The sequence below is a fragment of the Mustela lutreola genome, chromosome 15 (genome assembly GCF_030435805.1).
Source record: "Mustela lutreola isolate mMusLut2 chromosome 15, mMusLut2.pri, whole genome shotgun sequence".
NCBI classification, from domain to species: domain Eukaryota; kingdom Metazoa; phylum Chordata; class Mammalia; order Carnivora; family Mustelidae; genus Mustela; species Mustela lutreola.
Genome location: NC_081304.1, coordinates 56,059,358 through 56,079,349, shown reverse-complemented (window position 1 = coordinate 56,079,349; position 19,992 = coordinate 56,059,358). Strand labels below are relative to the sequence as shown.

The following is a 19,992-nucleotide window of genomic DNA, read 5'->3' as shown; positions in this document are numbered from 1 at the left end:
CTATCCTAATATGTCCTCCATCCAAGCAGTCACCTTGGGAGGTCCCAGGCTGCCTCTTCTCCAGAAAATGTTGCCACGGTTCCTCCTGGAAGTGTTCTCGGAGCCCAAGGCATGTCATCTCGACTCTCCATAACGGCACAGATTTTTATCCTCTTAGGGTAGATGTGATTCTTGTAAGCAGCGATGAGTCACCGGGCTGAGGCCGATGAATGGAGTCGGTGATCGGCCAGTCATTCGCAGACACAAAGGGCGCCTCTGGTAATGAGACCTGCCCTCCCGGGAGCCGCATGGCCACTGTCCCCAGAGGCCGGGCCCAGAGGAAGTGTTCCAGTAAGGAACGGCAGCCTTGTAAAGCCGAGCCCAGAGGCCATGGGGCCACTTTGCAGAGACCACGCTGCATGCAAGAAGGTATCACCAGCCTTCCCCAAATCAGCCTCATGTCCTATCAGCATGTCCCGGCAGACAGTGGAGGCCCTGGGGAAAGAAAGCACTCGAATATGCAGGGAAGAAAGTTCAAATAACTGCCCAGAGAGAGAGAGAACCATAAAAAAAAAAGAATGTCCCACATTTTTTCATGAGATAAGTAGACAACTCAATTTAGATTTTTAATTTGATTCTGAGGGTTGAGGGACCCAAATTCTCGGGCATGCATGCGGCCAGGCTTGGGGTCAGAGCTGGAGGGTCCCTGCGCCCTCCCGTCTGTCCGTGTGGATGCCGTCACCTCCGTGATCTGGCATTCGCGTCAGGTCCCCGCTGGGGCCACACAGCCCTTGGACAGGTGGAAGTGTTTGTACGTGCAGGGAGGTGGGGCTGCCCCTGACCATGGTGCGTGGATTCCTACATGAACTGCACTCCCCCTGGCCCCTCCTCCCAGAGTGCGTGCGCGCCAGGACACAGCCTCTGGTCCCCACACACCCCCTTAAGGGGCACTCTTGTTGGACCCTGGGGGGGTCAGCCCTGCTCTGTGGCTGGGAAACCCCCTTCCTCCGTTCAAAGGTGAAAATGAGAGAAGGTCTGTTTCCCGGAAGCTTACACAACTCCGTCTTCTGTGCACCTGCAGAAAGCCGGCCTTGAGGAGGGCCAGAGGCCTCAGGGCGAGCACGGCTCAAGGTCATCTGGATGCAACAGGGAGGGGGGTGGGGAAAGGCTGAGCAGAGCTCTCAGTGTCCAGGGCTTCCTCTGTGCCTGGAACCCTGCTGTGTACTGGACATAAACTGTCTCATCGCATCCTTCCTTCACCCTCGGGATAAGTGCCCATTGCACGGAGGAGGAAATCAGCTCAGAGAGGCTTAGTAACTTGCCTAAGGTCACACAGCTAGAACATGGCCAGTCTCTATCTCCATGCGGGGGTAGCTGGCTCCCACCGCCCCAGATGCAAACGGGTCAGGGATGCTCCGACTTTTTGAGAAAGCAAAGAGGCCTCTGACAGTGCCCTGGCACGGGTTATCATGGTGAGAAATGAGGGCATTTCTCAAGCCCTGCAGATCAGGGTGTCACAGAAGCGGGCTGGTGGCCTCGCCTGTATGGCCTGCAGGGCCTGAAGCCGCCAGGGCAGTGCAAAGCCTTGTTTTCAAAGAATGGATCACGTTGAGGGAGGAGGGTGAAGACAACACAAAGAAAATGCGAAAAAACAAAAGGGAAGCAAAACATCCCGATTCCATGGAGGAACACCAACAACAAAAACAACAATCCTTTACCGTTGTTGGCAGAAACCTGTCCCCCCCCCCCCCCCCGCCCCCGCCAACCCCCACCCCCCACCCCAGGGCAGTTCTGCACGAGTCCAGCTCTGGAGAGTAACAGAGACGCTGGGGAGAGGAAGTGCTTTGGGGACGAGGGGATAGATCTCGGGCCATTCCCGGTTCTAATTACCGAGACCCGCAGCTCCCAAGCAGTTCCATTTATCACGGCCCCTCCCTGCCTCATTTATAGCACAGGGCGCACCAGGCAGAGTCTGGCCCCACTCACTGCTGCTTGCTGCTCTGGTGCTGCGCTTCCCCTGTTTTAACGCTCCCAGCCGAGTCTCCTCATTCCTCCTTCTTATCAGGTGTTTCTCTGCTTCTTGTGACCTGGAGTCCCCTGTCCTGAAAGGCATGCTTGAAGGAGGGTACCCCGGGGAGCCCTCAGCGCCCCGGCCTTTTCTCCCAAACTTCCATTGTCCCGGTCAGTGGTGGTGGTCAGGGCCGTGGTGGTGGGCAGTTGTGCGGCTCACACTCCCTGGCCTGTGGTGCCCGGGGCAGGGTCCCTGATGGAGGGGGGCACTCACCTGACGGAGGGCGGGTGTAGGAACAATTTCTCTAGCTTTCTCCAGGGAGTGGAAGGTTCGTGGACACCGTTTCCAGACTCAGACACCATCCCGGCTCAGACCCATTCAGGTCTGAGGAACAGGAGAACCCCTGTTCCTCCTTGCTCACGCCCACTGTCCCCACCTCGAGACCATGGAGGCCAAGTTCCAACCAGGCTCTGGGTGGCTACAACCTTGGCCCTGCTCCCCGGGCGTTTGGGAGAGAGGAGTCACTGCTTTCTGCATTATTCCTTGCTTTTTTGGCATTTGGTCTTGTGTACTGTTCCCATTAGCTCCGGTATTAAAGTCTCATTACTTAGGACATCTGTCCTCTGGACATATTCGCGGCTCCCTTAGCCAAATGTCCTCTTCTGGGAAGGATGGTTTCCGGCGTGTCCCCTCTTGGATCTTCCTTTGGTCTTGCTGCCCCAGCGAGGAGGGATTTGAACCCAAGAGGGCTTGCGGGGGAGTGGCTGTTAATTTTAAGTGGTGCCTGAGCATGGGTTCCAGAGCTCACCCATTCCCTCCCTTTGGAGGTCTTGGGACTGCAGACCCTTGCTGTCATCCCTAAGGGTTGGGTAAGAATGGCCATCAGTCCCCACCTCCCAGGCACTGGGGCTGCCTGGGCCCCGTGGAAAAATCAGGATTCTTTTTGATTGAACTAAGCAGTTGGCCCTCTGTGTCTTTTTTGACTGCAACCCGAGAAGTTTGCTCGAACTTAACCACAGGATGATGCATTTCTCCTACCTGTCCTGCTTTTTTGGATCCCCCTTCACTTCTGTTGGGTTGGGTCCCTTTCCTCTCTCTCCCTCCGGCTCTCCTTCTTGAACTTGTCCTGCTGTAACTTCATTAAACGGCATCGACTGAGACTCTGCTAATTCCGCGTGTATCCGAATCGGACCTGGGTGACGTTGTTTTTCTTTCCTCTGATAAAAGTCTGTGATGAACAGATTAATAGCTCAGACAAGACTGCAAAGAGTGCGCAGGGCACAGAGACCATGCGGTAGGACAGATTTTTCAAGCAGGCTCTTCCTAGACGGTTGGCATGCTAATTACCAATCATTCTTATCTATTCCATGAAGTAGCTCTCCAGCTCCACAAAGATCAATGTTTTGGGTTTTGTTTTGTTGTTGTTTTTCCTAGCCTAGTTTGTAATCTTGCAATGGCCCCGGGAGTAGTAAGAATGCATTTCCTTTAAAGTGTTTTTGAATTTCCATGCCTGTTTCACTGATTGGGATTGAGTAGATTGGGAATGCTTGACCATAGGCTGCTTCAAGTTCCCTTTTTAATTCCCTCTGGGGGGCTCCTGCTAATTGCCCCTCTTATGGTTTCTTTTCTTTCGCATTGCCCTGAGTTTTTAGAATCTGGAAACTCTCTCTCTTTTGGCATTGCAAACTCTGCAGTGGGTCCTCCCCAAACCCAGAAAGTTCTCCTCATTCCCTCTTGCCCCAGGATGAGCCCCTGGACACTGGGGGTTAGGAACCCAGGGTTTCCTGGGAGCTGAGGTAAGAGACAGGCTAATCCCACCTTTTTGGATCACTTCCGGTTGCCATACCCTTGGGTGAGTCCCTTGGCCCCGACTTTGGTCTGTGAGCCTGGCTGTGGGATGGGGGCCACCGAGATGTGGAGCTGTGTTCTTCTCACGCCTCATTCGGATCTCAGCCACCCCGGGAGGTTGAGGCAAGCAGAATGTACATCCGTACATCAAATGCATCAGTCCAGGGGGAAAATGCATTTTTCTTGCACACTCCCTTCAGGTCAGAATGGTGTGATGGCTTGACTTTAGCATCTGAAACTCATAGCATCTCTTGGGTGAAGGGGATTTGGGAGCTGTTTTGGTTCTCGCATACATGTGCATTGAGACCTGGGCTCCCTCTGTTCCTGGAGTGGTCCATTAGGTTCTGAGGACGTGATTCTCGTTAATTCTTACGGGGAGCCAACATCGACTTCTTGGCATGAGGTGTCTCCAGTGGAACAACCCAGAGGAAATCTATCCTTTCTTCTGGAAGACAAGAAGTTTTCTTTCTCTATGGAGATGGCAAGGGCATGCCCCCTTCAGTCTCCCTTTTCCTTGGATAAACATCCCTAGCTACAAGTCTGTTCCTCATGGGATATGCATTCAAGTGTTCGTACCCGTGCAAGGGTGGTTCACATCAAAATGCGGCCTCCAGGGCTAGGCATCTGTCCATCTCCCTGACCAGGATATCAGGATGACACGTGTGTTTGCTTGTCTCGTTCACACCTGTATTTTATGCCTGGAGCAGTGTCTGGCACAGGTAGGTGCTCAGTTAATGGGGTTGAACGAAGAGTTGGCGTAAGGAATGAAATTGGGGAGGACGCTGGCTGGTCTCTGCGTGGACCCCACTCTTCTGATGGTTCTGTCGATGCGAAGATAGTTGAGTTTGGAAGTGCCAGTCACGTTTATACTTTTTCTTTGTTTTGTTTTTAAAGAAGAAAGGAAGGAAAAGGAAAATAGGAAGAACGAAAAACAAAAACAGCCCAGCTGAAACCTTCGCAGCAAACTTCTCCCTGGCTAGTGGGATGCGTTTGCTCTTTTAGGCCCCGCTGGAGTCCTGATTTGTTTTGCTCACAAAGTGAAACTCCTTGCTTTTCGGCGGAGCTCTCTCTTGGAGCTTCCTCCCAGTCTAGCGGAAACACAGCTGGTGACGGCCTCGCGGAGAGGAGCGGACACTCTTCCTTGCGCTTGGCAGTCAGAGGCCAGGTTCAGGGTTCAGGGAACACAGCTGTGTGACCAGACACAGGCCTGTCCTGAGGCCTGATCAGAAAAGATGGGACGTGGGTGGTCCCTTCCAGGATGACCCGTGGCCATTGTGTGCCAGAGTTTGGCCCATCTGGCACCGTGGACGCAGGCCTCTGGGAAGCCCTTCTTCTATCCTTACTTCTGCTGTGCTCCTGTGGGCTGTGCCTGAGCAGACACGAGGAGGTTGTCACCAGATTTATTTATTATTCAAATATTTATATAGTGCTTGCCGGTTGCCGGGTTCTGTCTGAAGTGCTCTACGAATATTAACTCCTTTAATCTCTGCGATAACTCAGAAGAGGTAGACTTTCTTTTTGGTTTTATTATTTCAGCTTTATTTTTTTCAATGAGGAAACAGAACGCAGGGCACCCACGTAGCTAGCTGGTGATCGTCAGCATACTAAGTGGTCACCATTCCCGCCCGGGGATTCTGGCTGCAGGACCCCCATGATAGGCTGCCCCACCTTCCTTTGGTCTCAGCCCTGGATTTCGGTTCACGCACCTATGGCACGTCGAGAGAACGACGCCGAGATAGCAAAAGGAAAACACGGGTGGCGGGTACATGTATGCCCTCCTGTGTCACCGGCCTGTCCACTGCTACGCTGACAAATCTTGGAAGCATTTTTGTTTTCTCCCAGTTCGAAGTGGTAGACGCCCTCGACCCATCGAGCTCTTGGATTCGTTCTCGGATGATCCAGATGTTTCTAGAAAGTCTAGGCATGGTGTTGATGCTGCCCCATTTTCCACTCCTGGGTAAATTTTCACATGATTCATGAGGCCAGGAATGCAGAGTGTGGTGGGTATACTGTGAGGGGCAGACGGGGGAGGGGGGGCGGCCAGAGGAGGCATGTCTGTGCTCCAGCTGGCTCAGGGCTAACCATCACGTCACAGCCCCCCAACAGGTGCCTGCTGGGATGGAGCAACATGGCCAGCTTACCTGGAAAGCAAAGCAGGCCTGCTGAGCCTTCCCTCTCCCGGTCCCGTGGTGTTCACTGGCCACGATGAATTCCCATTGTGCCCGGGGACAACTCAGACCCCCAGAACAGCTCAGTGCAGATGCGCAAACATTGTTACCACAACAAAGGAGATCTCCACACCCATTTGGAGCCTCTCTGTATGAGGAGAGCGGTCTTGTGCAGACACAAAGCTAGCAGCTGTGTTTTTCAAGTGGACTGTGAGAGAACCAGAAATAAGAACTAAATGAAGCCATTCTCCTTGGCCGGTGTTTATTAAAAATATATTCACTTTGATTGTCCGGAGCGCATGTTTTGGAGAATTAAAGGCACGCCGACTGCCCAGTAAACAGGTAGGAGGAGGAAGTTACAGAGGACACTCGCTCTTCCAGCATCCCGCAAAAGCTCTGTTCTCTGGGACTCTGATAACCAGAATATTCAATTTAACCAGATTAGAATGTCTGCATCCTACTTCTAGGAGAAATACAAAAGGAGCCATCAGAGATTTACTTAAGGAGGGAAAAAGAAAAAGAAAAAAGAAAAAAAAAAACAACCTTTCATGGTTCATCCTGCAGTCTTTACACAAATAACTGTGTTTTCCTAGAATAGTCCGGATTTTGCTTAGTGTTCTCCAAAGAGAGCTAAAGATTAGGCTGCTGGCCCTTTCATGGAAGAAACTTGCATTCTTTTTAAAAAAATATATTAATTATATTCAGTATATTCTACTTAATTAGGCAGGAATGCTTTTAGAAAATTCTTTAAGATCAAGAGCGTTCTCATTAGTCCTCAGGAGTAAGAGCATTAGCCAGAATAGCTTATTCATGGAGTAGTTGATCTGTTTGGCCTTTTATCACACCTATCCAACAGCAGAAATGTCTTCCTACTCCCTCTGGAAAGCGAAAAGACACAGTTAGGGGTCGAGACGAGCCAGCTTGCCTTGTCCTTGGCAGTAAAAAGCTTACTGGACACTACATGAACTTAGTTTCTCCCATCCGTGGCATTTATGGGGCTCGGAACTCCCAAGAAAGAAGCTCCACGAAGCCCAGGGACTGAGTGCTGCGTAGGAGGACAAGGGTTCGGTAGAGCAACACCGTGGCTCCTCACTAGGGCTGTTGGTGTTCTGCTCAGGACTCAGCGGGACAAAACAGTTGCCCTCTAAAAACAACGTAAAAACGTTCCGGCTGCTGGTGTCGATGACTCACGGAGGTCGCTAGAAAAGGAGAGCCGAGAGGGAGCTGGCTTCTGTTTGGGCCAATTTTTCCGCTAACCATTGAGCACTCCTACAACCTTGGGTTCAGAGACCCTTGGAGGGATGCGTTAGGTGGAAAAACATGTGACTGGGTGGATGGAGAGACAGGTGGATGGACGGGCATGCGCATGAATGAATGGATGGATGGATAATCCGGTGGTTTAAAGGAAGCCTCTGCCTCTTCACCCACCCAAGGGTAGAATCGGGATTTACCACCTCCTAGTTGTGTGCCATTGGGCCATATGGCTAGCCTTGCAAAGTCTTAATATTCCCAGCAGTTAGTTATGGCTCCAATAGCGTCTCCCAAATCATGTCATTTTGAGGGTTGGAGGATAGGGTGGGTGTAAGAGTTTAGCATGGGTGTCTGGTACAGAGTCATCCCTCAGTCAATGATAGCGGTCCATTTCCTAAGCCTTTGAGTTCCTGCTGACCTTCCCAAGCAGGCAAGGTTATGAAGCAAAGGCTACGAAGGTTTTATTTCTCTCTTGTCCAGGGGAACCACGTGCCCTTTTTAGAAAGAGTCCGTGTCTCTGGAATGCAGGTGGCAGCCCGTCAAAATGTTGACCGGGCCTGGTCGCCGGTGTCCAGACAACTCAACACTTCGGGTGTTCAAACACATATCCATTTCCTTGGGATCGCTGGCGTTATTAACCAGGGTTTTTAAGCAGGTTAATCAGGAGTCTTGACCCAAATCGTTCACTTACTGATTGTTTCTCGGTGCCCAGATGTTAGCTGGCATTCGCTAAGTTGGTAGACCCAGGTGGAGAGACCCGACGGACTCACGGGTGCAAGCAGACCCAGCCCAAGGTAGTGAGATCAACGCAGGCCACGGTCCCAGTGAGCAGAAGGACACCCAGACTTGGGTCCCGCACCTCCGATTTGAATTTTTTTTTTTTAAAGATTTTATTTATTTATCAGAGAGGGGGGTTGGAGAGAGAGCACAGGCAGACAGAATAGCAGGCAGAGGCAGAGGGAGAAGCAGGCTCCCTGCTTGCCAAGCAAGGAGCCCGACGTGGGACTCGATCCCAGGACACCGGGATCATGACCTGAGCCGAAGGCAGCTGCCCAACCAACTGAGCCACCCAGGTGTCCCTCCGATTTGAATTTTTCTTCCATCACATTCCAGCCCTAGAATCCGTCCGAGCCTCAGTTCCGGGTTAAAAATCAGGGCAGTACTGCCTGCCGAGGTCACGCAGGGTTCGTGTGGGTGTCACGGCGGATCAGGTAGGCGAGGGCGTCTAGGACCAGGTTAGTGGGGCACAGACGTGTGGGGGTGTCTCAGTGATGCAGATGGTGAAGACACTCGCAGTGGCTCCCGAGGACCCCTGAAGTTTCCTGGCCTGAATGCTCATATACGACGGTTTGCTCTGCTCCGACTTGCTGCCCAGTTAATTTACTCTCCCCTGTTCGCCACGCATCCAGGAAAGCCAAGGAATCCGTGTGCCAGAGGGAGCGGCGAGCCAAGGCCACGATCTGGGCAATTCAGGCAAAGCTTTTGTTAGACTCTCCCAGATATGGCAGCAAATGTGGCGCGGGGTGTGTGTGTGTGGGGGGGGGCGGTGCGGGGGGAGGTTGGGATGATTAGCAAGATTCTTCAAGTTCTTTTTATTTTATTATTATTATTATTATTATTATTACTTTATGATATAAACTCTATGCCCAATGTGGGACTCGAAATCACGACCCTGAGATCAGGAGTCCCGTGCCCCACCCGCTGGGCCAGCCAGCCACCCCCAAGACTCTTCAGGTCCTTAAATGAGAAGCTTGTAGTGGTCCGGGGGTGGGGGCCGGGGGGCTTCGCCCTTGGCTGGGAAGCCCCCTCCGTCCTCACTGGCTTGGCCCTATCCTGTTCCCACTGCCCCTCCCCTGTCTGAGCCCCTCCCCCTCCTTTACCTTCTGAGTCATTTCTGAGCGCTTTCTCTGAATTTCGTTTTGTTCCTCACTTCCCCCCTTGTCCTCCCTCCAACTTCCTGTTCCTGCGGGGGTCTGTCCCCTCGTCTCCAGGCCAGTCTCCGCCCTCCCCACTGCCTCTCTGTGGCTCGGAGTCCCTGCCTTACTGTGCGCCTTCCTTCGCCTTATCTCTCCCCTATTCTGTCCGCCTGTCCCCCTCTGACCTCTCCTCCCTTCCGCCCCCGCTCTCGGACCTGGAAGGGGCTGCCCGCTCTCTTCTTGCAAGCCCCGCCTCCCCATCCCTCCCTGACCGCTTTTCTTTCCCGTGGTTGGAAAATCGCTCAGGCCCTAACCCATTTCCTGGGGCACATCCAGATTAATGAGATGGGACTGGAATGGCACGTTTCAGAATTAGAATAATATTTATCAAGCACCCCGGGGAGAAGGGGTTGGAAGATGGAGAGCAGCAGAGGGACAGGAGCAAGGAAGGGAGGTCACGGGCTGGGGGGGGGGGCAGGCAAGGGGCTCTGAGGGCAGCTGCCTGAGGGCACCACTCCTAAGGACACCGCCTGGGAATTAGGGCCACCTCTCCCCTTGCCAGAAGGTGGGGGACCCAGGAGCGTGGCCCTAGCTGGCGTGTTCCTCATTAGGGACCCCACGGGGCAAGCCTGCCTCTTTAGGAACACCTTTTCTAGTGCGTCTCTCCCCCTTGGCTGTGCCGCCCAGCTCAGCCCCGCCAAGCCGGCATCTGGAAAGGATACAGGGCAAGTGACTGTCTTCACGAGGCGACGGCCTCGCTGTACCCCAGTTTAAACTCCTTCTCTGGCCGCAGGCCAGACCCAAGCACAGCGCTGTGCACTGAGCCTGATGGTCTCCGGCAAAGTGCATTCCCTGCACCCCTGCATCCGCAGAGCCTGCATCCTACAAGGCTTCTCAGGGGACGGGTGTCCAGGGCCTCCCCGGCCTTCCAGAGGGGAGCTCTGCTCGAAAATCGCATCTCTGCTGCATCCTTCTTGCCTGTTGAGCAGCCCCAGGGCCAATCTCCTCGGAAACTGGAATGGGAGCTGAAAGCGGTGGGGCCAGACCCAATCTCCACGCCTTTCTCTGGGCAGCGTGCAGCCCAGGTCCCAACACACAGGCCCCCTCCTCGGGGACATCCCCTTCAGTATCTCAGGGCCAGCCCCGTGTCTCATCCTGGTGAGGGGTGCTCACTAGGTATCTGGGGATCTGGATTGCACTGAGCCTGAATCAAAGCCTGGCTTCCCCTCGTGCTGCCCGGAGGTAGCTCAGGGCTTCTTAACCTCGCCACTGCTGACCCTTAGGGCCGGGTCCTTCTTTCTTGTAGGGGCCGGCCTGGGTGTCGTGGGATGTTTAGCAATGTCCTTGGCCTCTGCTCACCGGAAGCCAGGAGCACTGCCCTTCCCAGGCATGACTGCCAAAAACGTCTCTGGACATTGCCAAATGTTCCCTCCCCCGGGGGGCGGGGGAGGGACAGAATCACCGTGGAGAAGCACGGATGGAGGCTCAGTCTTGGCCTCCCCAATGTCGTGGACCCTGTCTTCCTTCACAGGCACCAGAGGGAAGGGAGTCTTTATAAACACTTGAGAGGCAAGAAACAGATAATTAATATATACTTCTTTTTTTTTGGAATAGCAGCGTTGTTGAAATGTAACGCACCTGCCATAGAATTCATCGTTCCATTTTAGAGTGTACAGTTTGGTGCTTTCTGGATGTCCCCCTCCCCGCCCCCCCCCGCCCTGCCCTGAGTGTTCTAGCTAGCCTTTGAGAACATGTTCATCTCCCCCAGAGGAAACCCCGAACCTATGAGCAATCACTCTTCACTTTCCCCAAACCCCGGTCACCGCAAATCTGCTTTCCGTCTCTGTGGGTCTGCCTAACCTGGACATGTTCTGTCAACAGAATCCCATAACACATGGTTTTCGCTGACTGCTGCCTTTCAGTTAGCACGATGGTTTCACGGTATCTGCTGGGACATCATTGCTTTTTCAGGCTGAATAAGAGACACCTGGGTGGCTCAGTCGGTTAAGCATCTGCGTTTGGCTGGGGTCGTGATCCTGGGATCCCAGGGAGCCCCACCTCGGGCTCCCTGCTCAGCCTGCTTCTCCCTTTCCCTCTGACCCCTGTTCATGTTTGCTCTCTCTCTCTCAAATAAATAAATAAAATCTAAAAAAAAAAAAAAAAAAAAGGCAGAGTAAATAACCCATCCTGTGAATATTCTGCATTTTCTTTTTCCTTTCACCCGTCAGTGGACTTCTGGGCTGTTCCCACCTTCCAGTGATTATCGGTAACGCTGCTAGGAATCTTCATAGGTGTCGTGTGGACATGCGTTTTCATTTCTGCTGGGTCTCCACCTAGGAGTGGAATTGCTGCTCCATAGGGTGACTCTATGTTTAACCTTTTGAGGGATTGCCCAACCCTTTACCAAAAGGCCTGCACCCTCTTACTTTCCCCAGCAGCCATGAGTGAAGGTTCCCAGTTCTCCACCGCCTTGCCAACATTTGGTATTGTCCGACTTCTTGGTGAGAGCTCTTTAAGTAGGTTTGGACGACCGTCTTCTCGTGGTTTTGATTTTCATTTCCCCGATCACTAATGACACAGAGCTGCTTTTCACGTGCACCTTCTTGGGAGAAATGTCTTTTCTATCCTTCCTCCATATTTAAGCTGGGTCTTGTGTTGTTTTTTATTATTGAGTTCTAAGAGTTCTTTACATATTCTGGATATAAGTCTCCTCTCAGACACATGATTTACAAATATTTTCTCCCATTTTCTTTTTTTTTTTATTTATTTATTTGACAGTCGGAGATCCCAAGTAGGCAGAGAGGCAGGCAGAGAGAGAGAGAGGGAAGCAGGCTCCCTGCTGAGCAGAGAGCCCGATGTGGGGCTCGATCCCAAGACCCTGAGATCATGACCTGAGCCGAAGGCAGAGGCCTCAACTCACTGAGCCACCCAGGTGCCCCTCTTGCATTTCCTTGATGGTCGTGTTGCCTTTTCTGGATCATACCTTCGGATGCAGGCACGTTTTTTTATTTTGGCGGAGTCCGGGATTTCTGCTTTTTTCTTTGCTTCCTCGTGATTTTAGTGTCACCTATACGAAACCACTGCCAAACCTCAGGTCACAAAGATGTACTTTAATACTTTCTTCAAAGAGTTTGTAGTTTTGGCTCCAATATTTAGCTCCATGATCCACTTTGAGTGAATTTTTACATGTGGTGTGACTGAAGGGTCCAACTTCATTCTACGGCATGTGGCTTTCCTCTCGTCCCAACACTATTTGTAGAGGAAACTGCTCTTCCTTCATTGAGTGGTCTTGGCACCTTGTTGAAAATCAATTGGCCATAGATGTAGGAGTTTTATTTCTGGGCTCTCGGTTCTAGTCCATTGGCCTATATTTCTGTTATAACTTTCAAGCTCCATGTTTCCTTACCATGGGAACGTGGTAGCAAAGTGTTTTTGTTAGCCAGAGGAATGCAGGAACACAGGATAACTTGCATAGATGTGTGGTGACAGAAATACAGAAAATATTTATAACACGTTGGAATTAGAAGAGATCTCACCGGAAGGGCCATGGTAGTCTAAACCCTTTGTTTCGCTGATTGGGGGGGGGGGGGGGATTAAATTTCCGTTTTCGAGGTTAGCAGAGCTGCCCAAAGTCGGACAGCTCATTTGGGATAAGGACCCAGATCTCTGGACCTTTCAGGGCGGTGCGGGCTTCTCAGACCCTGAATGTCGGGTCTCTGACCCGGACCCCGGGTCCGCCGGAACCTCCTTCCCTAGCCTGGTGAGCTCCTGTGTTCTCCCTCTCCGCTTGGCCCCTCCCCGTGACCAGCGGGGTGCTGACATGCATCTGTTCCTCCCTTTCCAGCCAGAGGGAGGAGAGCACCAGCCAGGGGAGAGTGTTTGGAACATCTGAAATTGCTAGATGAGTGCCAGCAAATGATAAGATTGCCAGGTTGATGCTCTCCTCCTTGGAAGGTTCAGCATGTCAGAGGCAACATAATGGAAGGCAACAATTCACTCTCAGACACGCTTTTAGGCTGCGAGGGGGCGGGTGCCGGGCGTCGGAGTCCTGGTGTGAAGGAAGCTGGGGGGTGGGCCGCGCTGGCTTGGGGGGGGGGCGCTGGGGGTGTGGTGTCTTGCCCGCACTTCAGGGACCCCCCCCCCAGTAGCCAGAAGAGTCCTTGCACAGCTTGTGCAGAACAGGGGTACACTCAGAACTGGGGACGTGGTCCTGAGATGGCCTTCCTTCTCCGGGAGGTGGGGGTCTCCTGTAGCTTGTCCACACTCACCTTCGCAGCCTCAGACTCCCCTTGCCTGTGTCTGTTTTTTTCCATGAACGGCGGCCACACGGCGCCCCCGCCGAGCGAGTCCTGTCTGAAACCAGGGGGCAGAGCAATTTCGCCGAAACTGTGAGCCCTTTGGTGATGGGAACTGTGTCCCGTTTGCCTCCGGCTCTGTGGTGACGCGCACCCGCTAGGTCTGCCATGAATGCACGTTCGGTGGTTGAAGGGACATGTCGCGTGAATACGAGTTGCTCGAACTCGGGGTCGCTGGGTCTCTTGTGGAGGGGCTGGGCCGCTTCAGCTGCAGCAGCCGCTCTGTGCATCCCTGTTTCTTCCTCTCCTCGCTGGTGTGTTTTCCTCTTCCTGTTTGTAATCGTGCCTTCTTGGGGCTCCAGCTGTGATCACAGCCCGCACCGTCCCTGTGGTCGGGTGTTCACCTTGTTATCAGTACGTCCTGTCTTTGCGGTTACATCACACCTTTCACTCATTGTCTGTTTAAAGATTTTGTATTTATTTGGGAGAGAGAGAGAAAATAAGCACGAGTGGGGGTGGGGAGGGCAGAAGCAGGCTCCCCGCTGAGAGATGGGGGGGGGGCAGGGGGCTAGAACCCAGAACCCCGAGATCATGACCCACGCCAAAGGCAGCCCCTTCACTGACACTTTTCTTTGATGCGAGATCTGTGTGTTGGGTCCCTAGTACACAGTACGTGCTACGTGGTGGGTGTTTCTCAAAGGGGCGGTTGTGCCCATGTTATTCATAACCTGCTGCTGGGGATGAGACCACTGATGGCAGCCCTTCCCTGTGGGGACATCATGCCGGCCAGCTGTGCACGTATCTGCCTGGCATGGGCGGGGGTGTTTGGGTAGCCAGTATTTTGAAAGGGCTCCTGTGATACAAATTGAATACAGAAGCCGTAATCGCTGCCCATTTAATGCCTGTACTTCCAAGCATGGCATCTTCTACCCTCTACCCCCTACCCCCCCACCCCAGCCCCAGGATCAGCCCCTGACGTAGCTGCGGCTCCTGAGAACAAAGCGACATGTATGTGTCTCCTCCCGTAGCTCTGTCCATCAAGGGTCCCCGGAAGTAAGCCAGCTCCCTCTATGGTCCTGTCCACCTGCCCCGTGCATCTCATCGTGTGATTTCCTCTTCGTTTAGGGCGCTGGCCGACATCTTAAGACAACAGGGACCAATCCCCATAGCACACTGTGAAAGAGAAACTATGTCGGCCATCAATACGTCTCCCAAAGAGAGCACGCCGGTCCGATCGTCCTCCAAAAACCACTACACCCCCGTGCGCACCGCCAAGCAGACTCCAGGTAAGTGAGCACTGATGGCCTTGCGTCTTTGCTGGGGTCGGAAAGGGGGTTTCTGATAGAGGTGTTGGTGATGTTTTGCTCTGGCAGCAGGGCAGGTGGCGCTCCACAGTGCTGTGGAAGACGGGCCACGGGGATGAGCCTGGGGACCGTCTCCTGCGGAGGGCCTGACATGAGAGAGGCCGTGCCATTGAGTGTCCTGGCTGGGGGGAGAATGGACGATTTGGGACAGCCGTGATTGAGTCAGTGGCTGGCATACTCTCTTACCCGAGAGGAGGCTTGTGGCGGGCGTGGTGGAAGTGTGGTCACGCACCAGCCCACGGGACAGGGTGGTTTAGGTCGCCGGGGACGCCAGACCCATAATGAGAAGTTGCCGCGATCAGTTCCAACCCTTGGGATTTCAGAACATGCTTCCTGAGAGTAGGGATTGTGTCTGTATTATAAGGGGACGTCATCCCGTGCTCTGTAGATATCCCGGGTATATGACGAGTTGCCGTGTTCTAGTGGTCATCACGAGAGCAGGGAAGCAGGCCATATGGACGGACACACGGAGCTCAGTAAAATTCAGCGACTTGGGCGAGATCACTAAGATGTTAGTGGTCATAACAACATCAGCGATGCAGTAACAGAACTCCCGTTTATTTGGCTTCTGCTCTGTGCCAAGTGATACACTGAACATTCTATGTGCATTTCCTTACTTTTTCTTTGCAGCCGCCTTCCAAGTTCTTATATTGTCCCGATATCGTAAGGGGAACAGAAAGGTTCAGCAGTTTTTCCTAAGGACGCGTCAGGAGAGAGCAAGCCAGGCTCCAGACCCAGACATAGAGGTTTCGACAGTCAGGACTAGAAAATCCTAAGGTCCTAACCCACGAATCCAACGGGTCTGAGTGGACAGTTTCCTTCCAAGTGCAGCTGGGCAAGTGCAGCTGTCATTTCCCACCGTGACTGTAACCAGACAGCCTAGTATTGACCCCTGCCCCTGGTGCAACTTTCACTTTGCTACTTGGACCTGAAAGCTTGACATCCACTCCCTAACGCCTTTCGGAGGACAGGCTGTAGGGTCTGAACTTTAACTGCAGGAAGGGTACTCATCGCTTGCTGCCAGGAAGTACGTCCCAAATTCAGAAGTGTAGTGAACGCGCTGCCGAGGTCAGATTTCTTTTCCATTCATTCTTGAACTTCAGTTTATTAAATCAGAGACTACACACTTGCCTTTCAGATAATCTATGGAAACCTTCTGAGGATCCGATAGAAGGGAAGGATACTTGTCTTCAAAAATATCCACCTGTGTATAAATACATGTATTCATCCAACATTTGTAATACGATTTAAGGGGATTCACGGTCCCTTCCAAAGTTAGAAGTCCCTGATTGAAAAGTAGAGACGAGAGATGGACCTTTGCAAAAAGTCTGTAATGCACTTTTAGCCTTAGTCATAGATGCTGAAAATGTAAGCAGTGGCGGGAAGCTTGGCAAGAACCACCCAGACCGGTGGTCCTCTATCAAGCTGCCCATCAGGATCACCTGGGAGCTCTTAAAAATGCTGATGCCTAGGGCCTGAATTTTCCAGGGACATGCCTGGGCGTTATTGCTTGTGAAAATCTTCCTAAGGTGACTCTAATGCTCAGACAGGGTAAAGAACCGTTGGTCCAGGTGGATTCCTCATTTTATGAGTAAAGACACTGAAAGGCTATGCCGGTGGTTCTCAAACTTGGATTCACACCAGGAGCTTTAAAAACGAGGGCTACCTGGGTCCCACCCCCTGGGAGAGAGTGTGGTTTCACGGGTGCGGGAGGTGAGTGCTGAAATCTCCCCAGCTGATTCTGTTATGGAGCAAAGTTTGGGAATCGTTGGGTGGTGGAAAAGAGCAGAAAGGTACCATTCTCACTAATCCTTATTTTTGTTGATCGCTGTTGTTTAATCCAACCTTGGTATTACAAAAACCAGGGTTGAGGAGGATAGTTTTGTTTTCCTCAAGACACGCGGTTTGAAGTCAGGCTTCTCTGGGACCTTGTCTGCGATCTTGGTACTTCAGGTCACCCCGGTGTCCAGTGCACCCCTGGGAGTTTACCCCGATTCCGCTCTGCTCTGATTTCCTCTGTCTCGTTCGCCAGCCTGCTTGTTCCCAGACGCTGAATCCAGGCCGATTAAGCGGACACTCCCGATTGGGTCTTAAATGCATTTCTGGGCAGGAAGATTTGTCATGTCTTCTGGTCTGGGCTCATATCCTCTCCTGATAATCCGCGAAGAAAAGCTTACAGTTCCGTGATTCACTTCTGTGCCCGTTCGGAGAAATCCCACCCTGTATTTCTCCACCGGGATCTCTTCCATCTGCCTTTCGAGACGGGCATGGTTTCCAGACAGTGCTCTCGGCAGCGGTGACAAATTTAAAAGCAATCTCACAACCTTCAAACATCTACAGGCTCTCATGGGCTCAGTGGCTTTTCCACGTTCCTGCTGATCTCCTTTGTCCCAAAATGTTGGAGTTGGGGTCGAAGTTGAAACAGAACTTTTCCCAAGCGTCCAAAGGGGAGATCAACTGTGATTTTTGTCACTGCTTGAGTCAGCAAGCCACTTGTCACAGGGGTGCCGTGGTAGAAATACTGGGAGGTGTCATAATATAAGTCGTTCTGCTGCTCAAAGTGGGGTCCGTGGACCGTTTGCATCAGCATTCCTGGGGGGTTTGTAAGGGATGCCGTGTCTTAGGCTCCAGCGCACCTGCTGAAGGAGAACCTGGCATTATTTAGAAAAAAAAGATTTCATGTATTTATTTGAGAGAGAGAGGGAGGGCAGCGAGGGGAAGGGAGAGGGAGAAGGAGGCTCCTCAGTGAGCAGGGATTCCGACGCGGGACTTGATCCCAGGACCCCAAGATGGTGACCAGAGTTAAAGGCAGATGCTTCACCGACCAAGCCACCCAGGCGCCCTGAGAACATGCATTTTAGCGAAATCACTTAGCAGGGGAAGTTAGAGAAGCACTGGAAGAGCCTGGGCTTGGGAGCACATCCCCCTGTCTGTGTTCTGGCCCCAGGACCAACTCCGTATGTGATCTTGGCAGGCCGCTCAGTCTGTCCTTGTCTGCCTTTGAGGCCAGTAGGACCCTCTGCCCTGAGTTGTTTTATGGATATAATGAGTTAAACCAACTAGAAGACTTAAAACCGGTCCTGACCTGGAACACAGGTGAGCTGTAGTGGCAAATTAGTAAAACAAAAAAGAAAGAAAAGAGGAAATCCCAGTAGTTGAACTACTGGGATTTCATCAAGATCAAAAGCTTTTGCACAGCAAAGGAAACAGTTAACAAAATCAAAAGACAACTGACAGAATGGGAGAAGATATTTGCAAACGACATATCAGATAAAGGACTAGTGTCCAGAATCTATAAAGAACTTAGCAAACTCAACACCCAAAGAACAAATAATCCAATCAAGAAATGGGCAGAGGACATGAACAGACATTTCTGCAAAGAAGACATCCAGATGGCCAACAGACACATGAAAAAGTGCTCCATATCACTCGGCATCAGGGAAATACAAATCAAAACCACAATGAGATATCACCTCACACCAGTCAGAATGGCTAAAATCAACAAGTCAGGAAATGACAGATGCTGGCGAGGATGCGGAGAAAGGGGAACCCTCCTACACTGTTGGTGGGAATGCAAGCTGGTGCAGCCACTCTGGAAAACAGCATGGAGGTTCCTCAAAATGTTGAAAATAGAACTGCCCTATGACCCAGCAATTGCACTATTGGGTATTTACCCTAAAGATACAAATGTAGTGATCCAAAGGGGCACGTGCACCCGAATGTTTATAGCAGCAATGTCCACAATAGCCAAACTATGGAAAGAACCTAGATGTCCATCAACAGATGAATGGATCAAGAAGATGTGGTATATATACACAATGGAATACTATGCAGCCATCAAAAGAAATGAAATCTTGCCATTTGCAACAACATGGATGGAACTAGAGCGTATCATGCTTAGCGAAATAAGTCAAGCAGAGAAAGACAACTATCATATGATCTCCCTGATATGAGGAAGTGGTGATGCAACATGGAGGCTTAAGTGGGTAGAAGAAGAATAAATGAAACAAGATGGGATTGGGAGGGAGACAAACCATAAGTGACTCTTAATCTCACAAAACAAACTGAGGGTTGCCGGGGGGAGGGGGTTTGGGAGAAGGGGGTGGGATTATGGACATTGGGGAGGGTATGTGATTTGGTGAGTGCTGTGAAGTGTGTAAACCTGGTGATTCACAGACCTGTACCCCTGGGGATAAAAATATATGTTTATAAAAAATAAAAAATTAAAAAAAAAAAAAAAAGAAAGAAAAGAGGAAGAAGAAGGGGGAGGTGCAGAAAAGCAAAGGCATTGATGTCCTTAGACCAGATAGGATCTGTGGGGGTGTGTCCCAGATGAAAGCCCCTGGACCTAGGCCTTCCTGTGCTTGGCCCCAGCCCACGGTGCATCTTCTGAGAATGAAAGTGGTTTGTCGGGCTTTGTCGGGCTCCATCCGGGTTTTGGGTGCCCAAAGCACATGCCTATTTAGGTTTGGGAAATGATGTAAGTCCCGCCTTAATATGATAATACGGTGAGAACGTGAGTCGCAAACGTACCATTTACTGAGCATCTACTATGCGCTGGGTCCTCTGTTAAACGCTTTCTTTTTTATTTTGTTTCACTTATTTTAAATATTTCATTTTTAAGTAATCTCTACACCCAGCGTGGGGCTCGGACCTAGAACGCAGAGATCAAGACGTGCGTGCTCTACCGACTAAGCCAGCCGGGTGCCCCTAAAGGTTTTGTTTTAATTCCAGGAGACACTTTATACGAGAGGGTGGACTTCTGTCATTAGGAATGGGAACTCCTATCCCCACATTAGAAAATTCCTCTTTCCTTCTGGAAGAGCCTTCTGGCTGACGCTTCCAGAAGGCCCTTCCCGAGTTTAAAGGGAGATACCTAAAGGACAGTGTGGTCCGCGCACCAGCCGTGACTGCATCCCCACGGGAGCTGGTTAGCAGGGCAGGATCTTGGGCCCTTTCCCAGAAGTACTGAGTCAGAATCGGCTCTTTAACAAGACCTTCAGATGCTGCGTAAGCGCATTCCAGGGGGAGAAGATCCCTTTCCCGTGGCGAGCCTCAGCCCTGGCCGTGCAGGGGCATCGTGTACATAGTTCCGAAACTAGTCATGCCCGACCCCTGCAAGATTCTGCATTCACCGGTTAGATGTGGAACCTGGACCGT

General features: G+C 51.8%; 1 protein-coding gene across 3 annotated transcripts in view; it reads left to right on the top strand.

Annotated features, from left to right (window-relative positions):
- SHISA6 (shisa family member 6) overlaps positions 1 to 19,992 on the top strand; it is a 278,137-nt gene that overhangs the window by 7,834 nt on the left and 250,311 nt on the right. For all 3 annotated transcript variants that reach the window (XM_059149078.1, XM_059149076.1, XM_059149077.1), the window contains exon 2: positions 14,594 to 14,754. In XM_059149078.1, the coding sequence (XP_059005061.1) occupies positions 14,594 to 14,754 (161 nt within the window). The remainder of the gene's footprint in view (positions 1 to 14,593; positions 14,755 to 19,992) is intronic.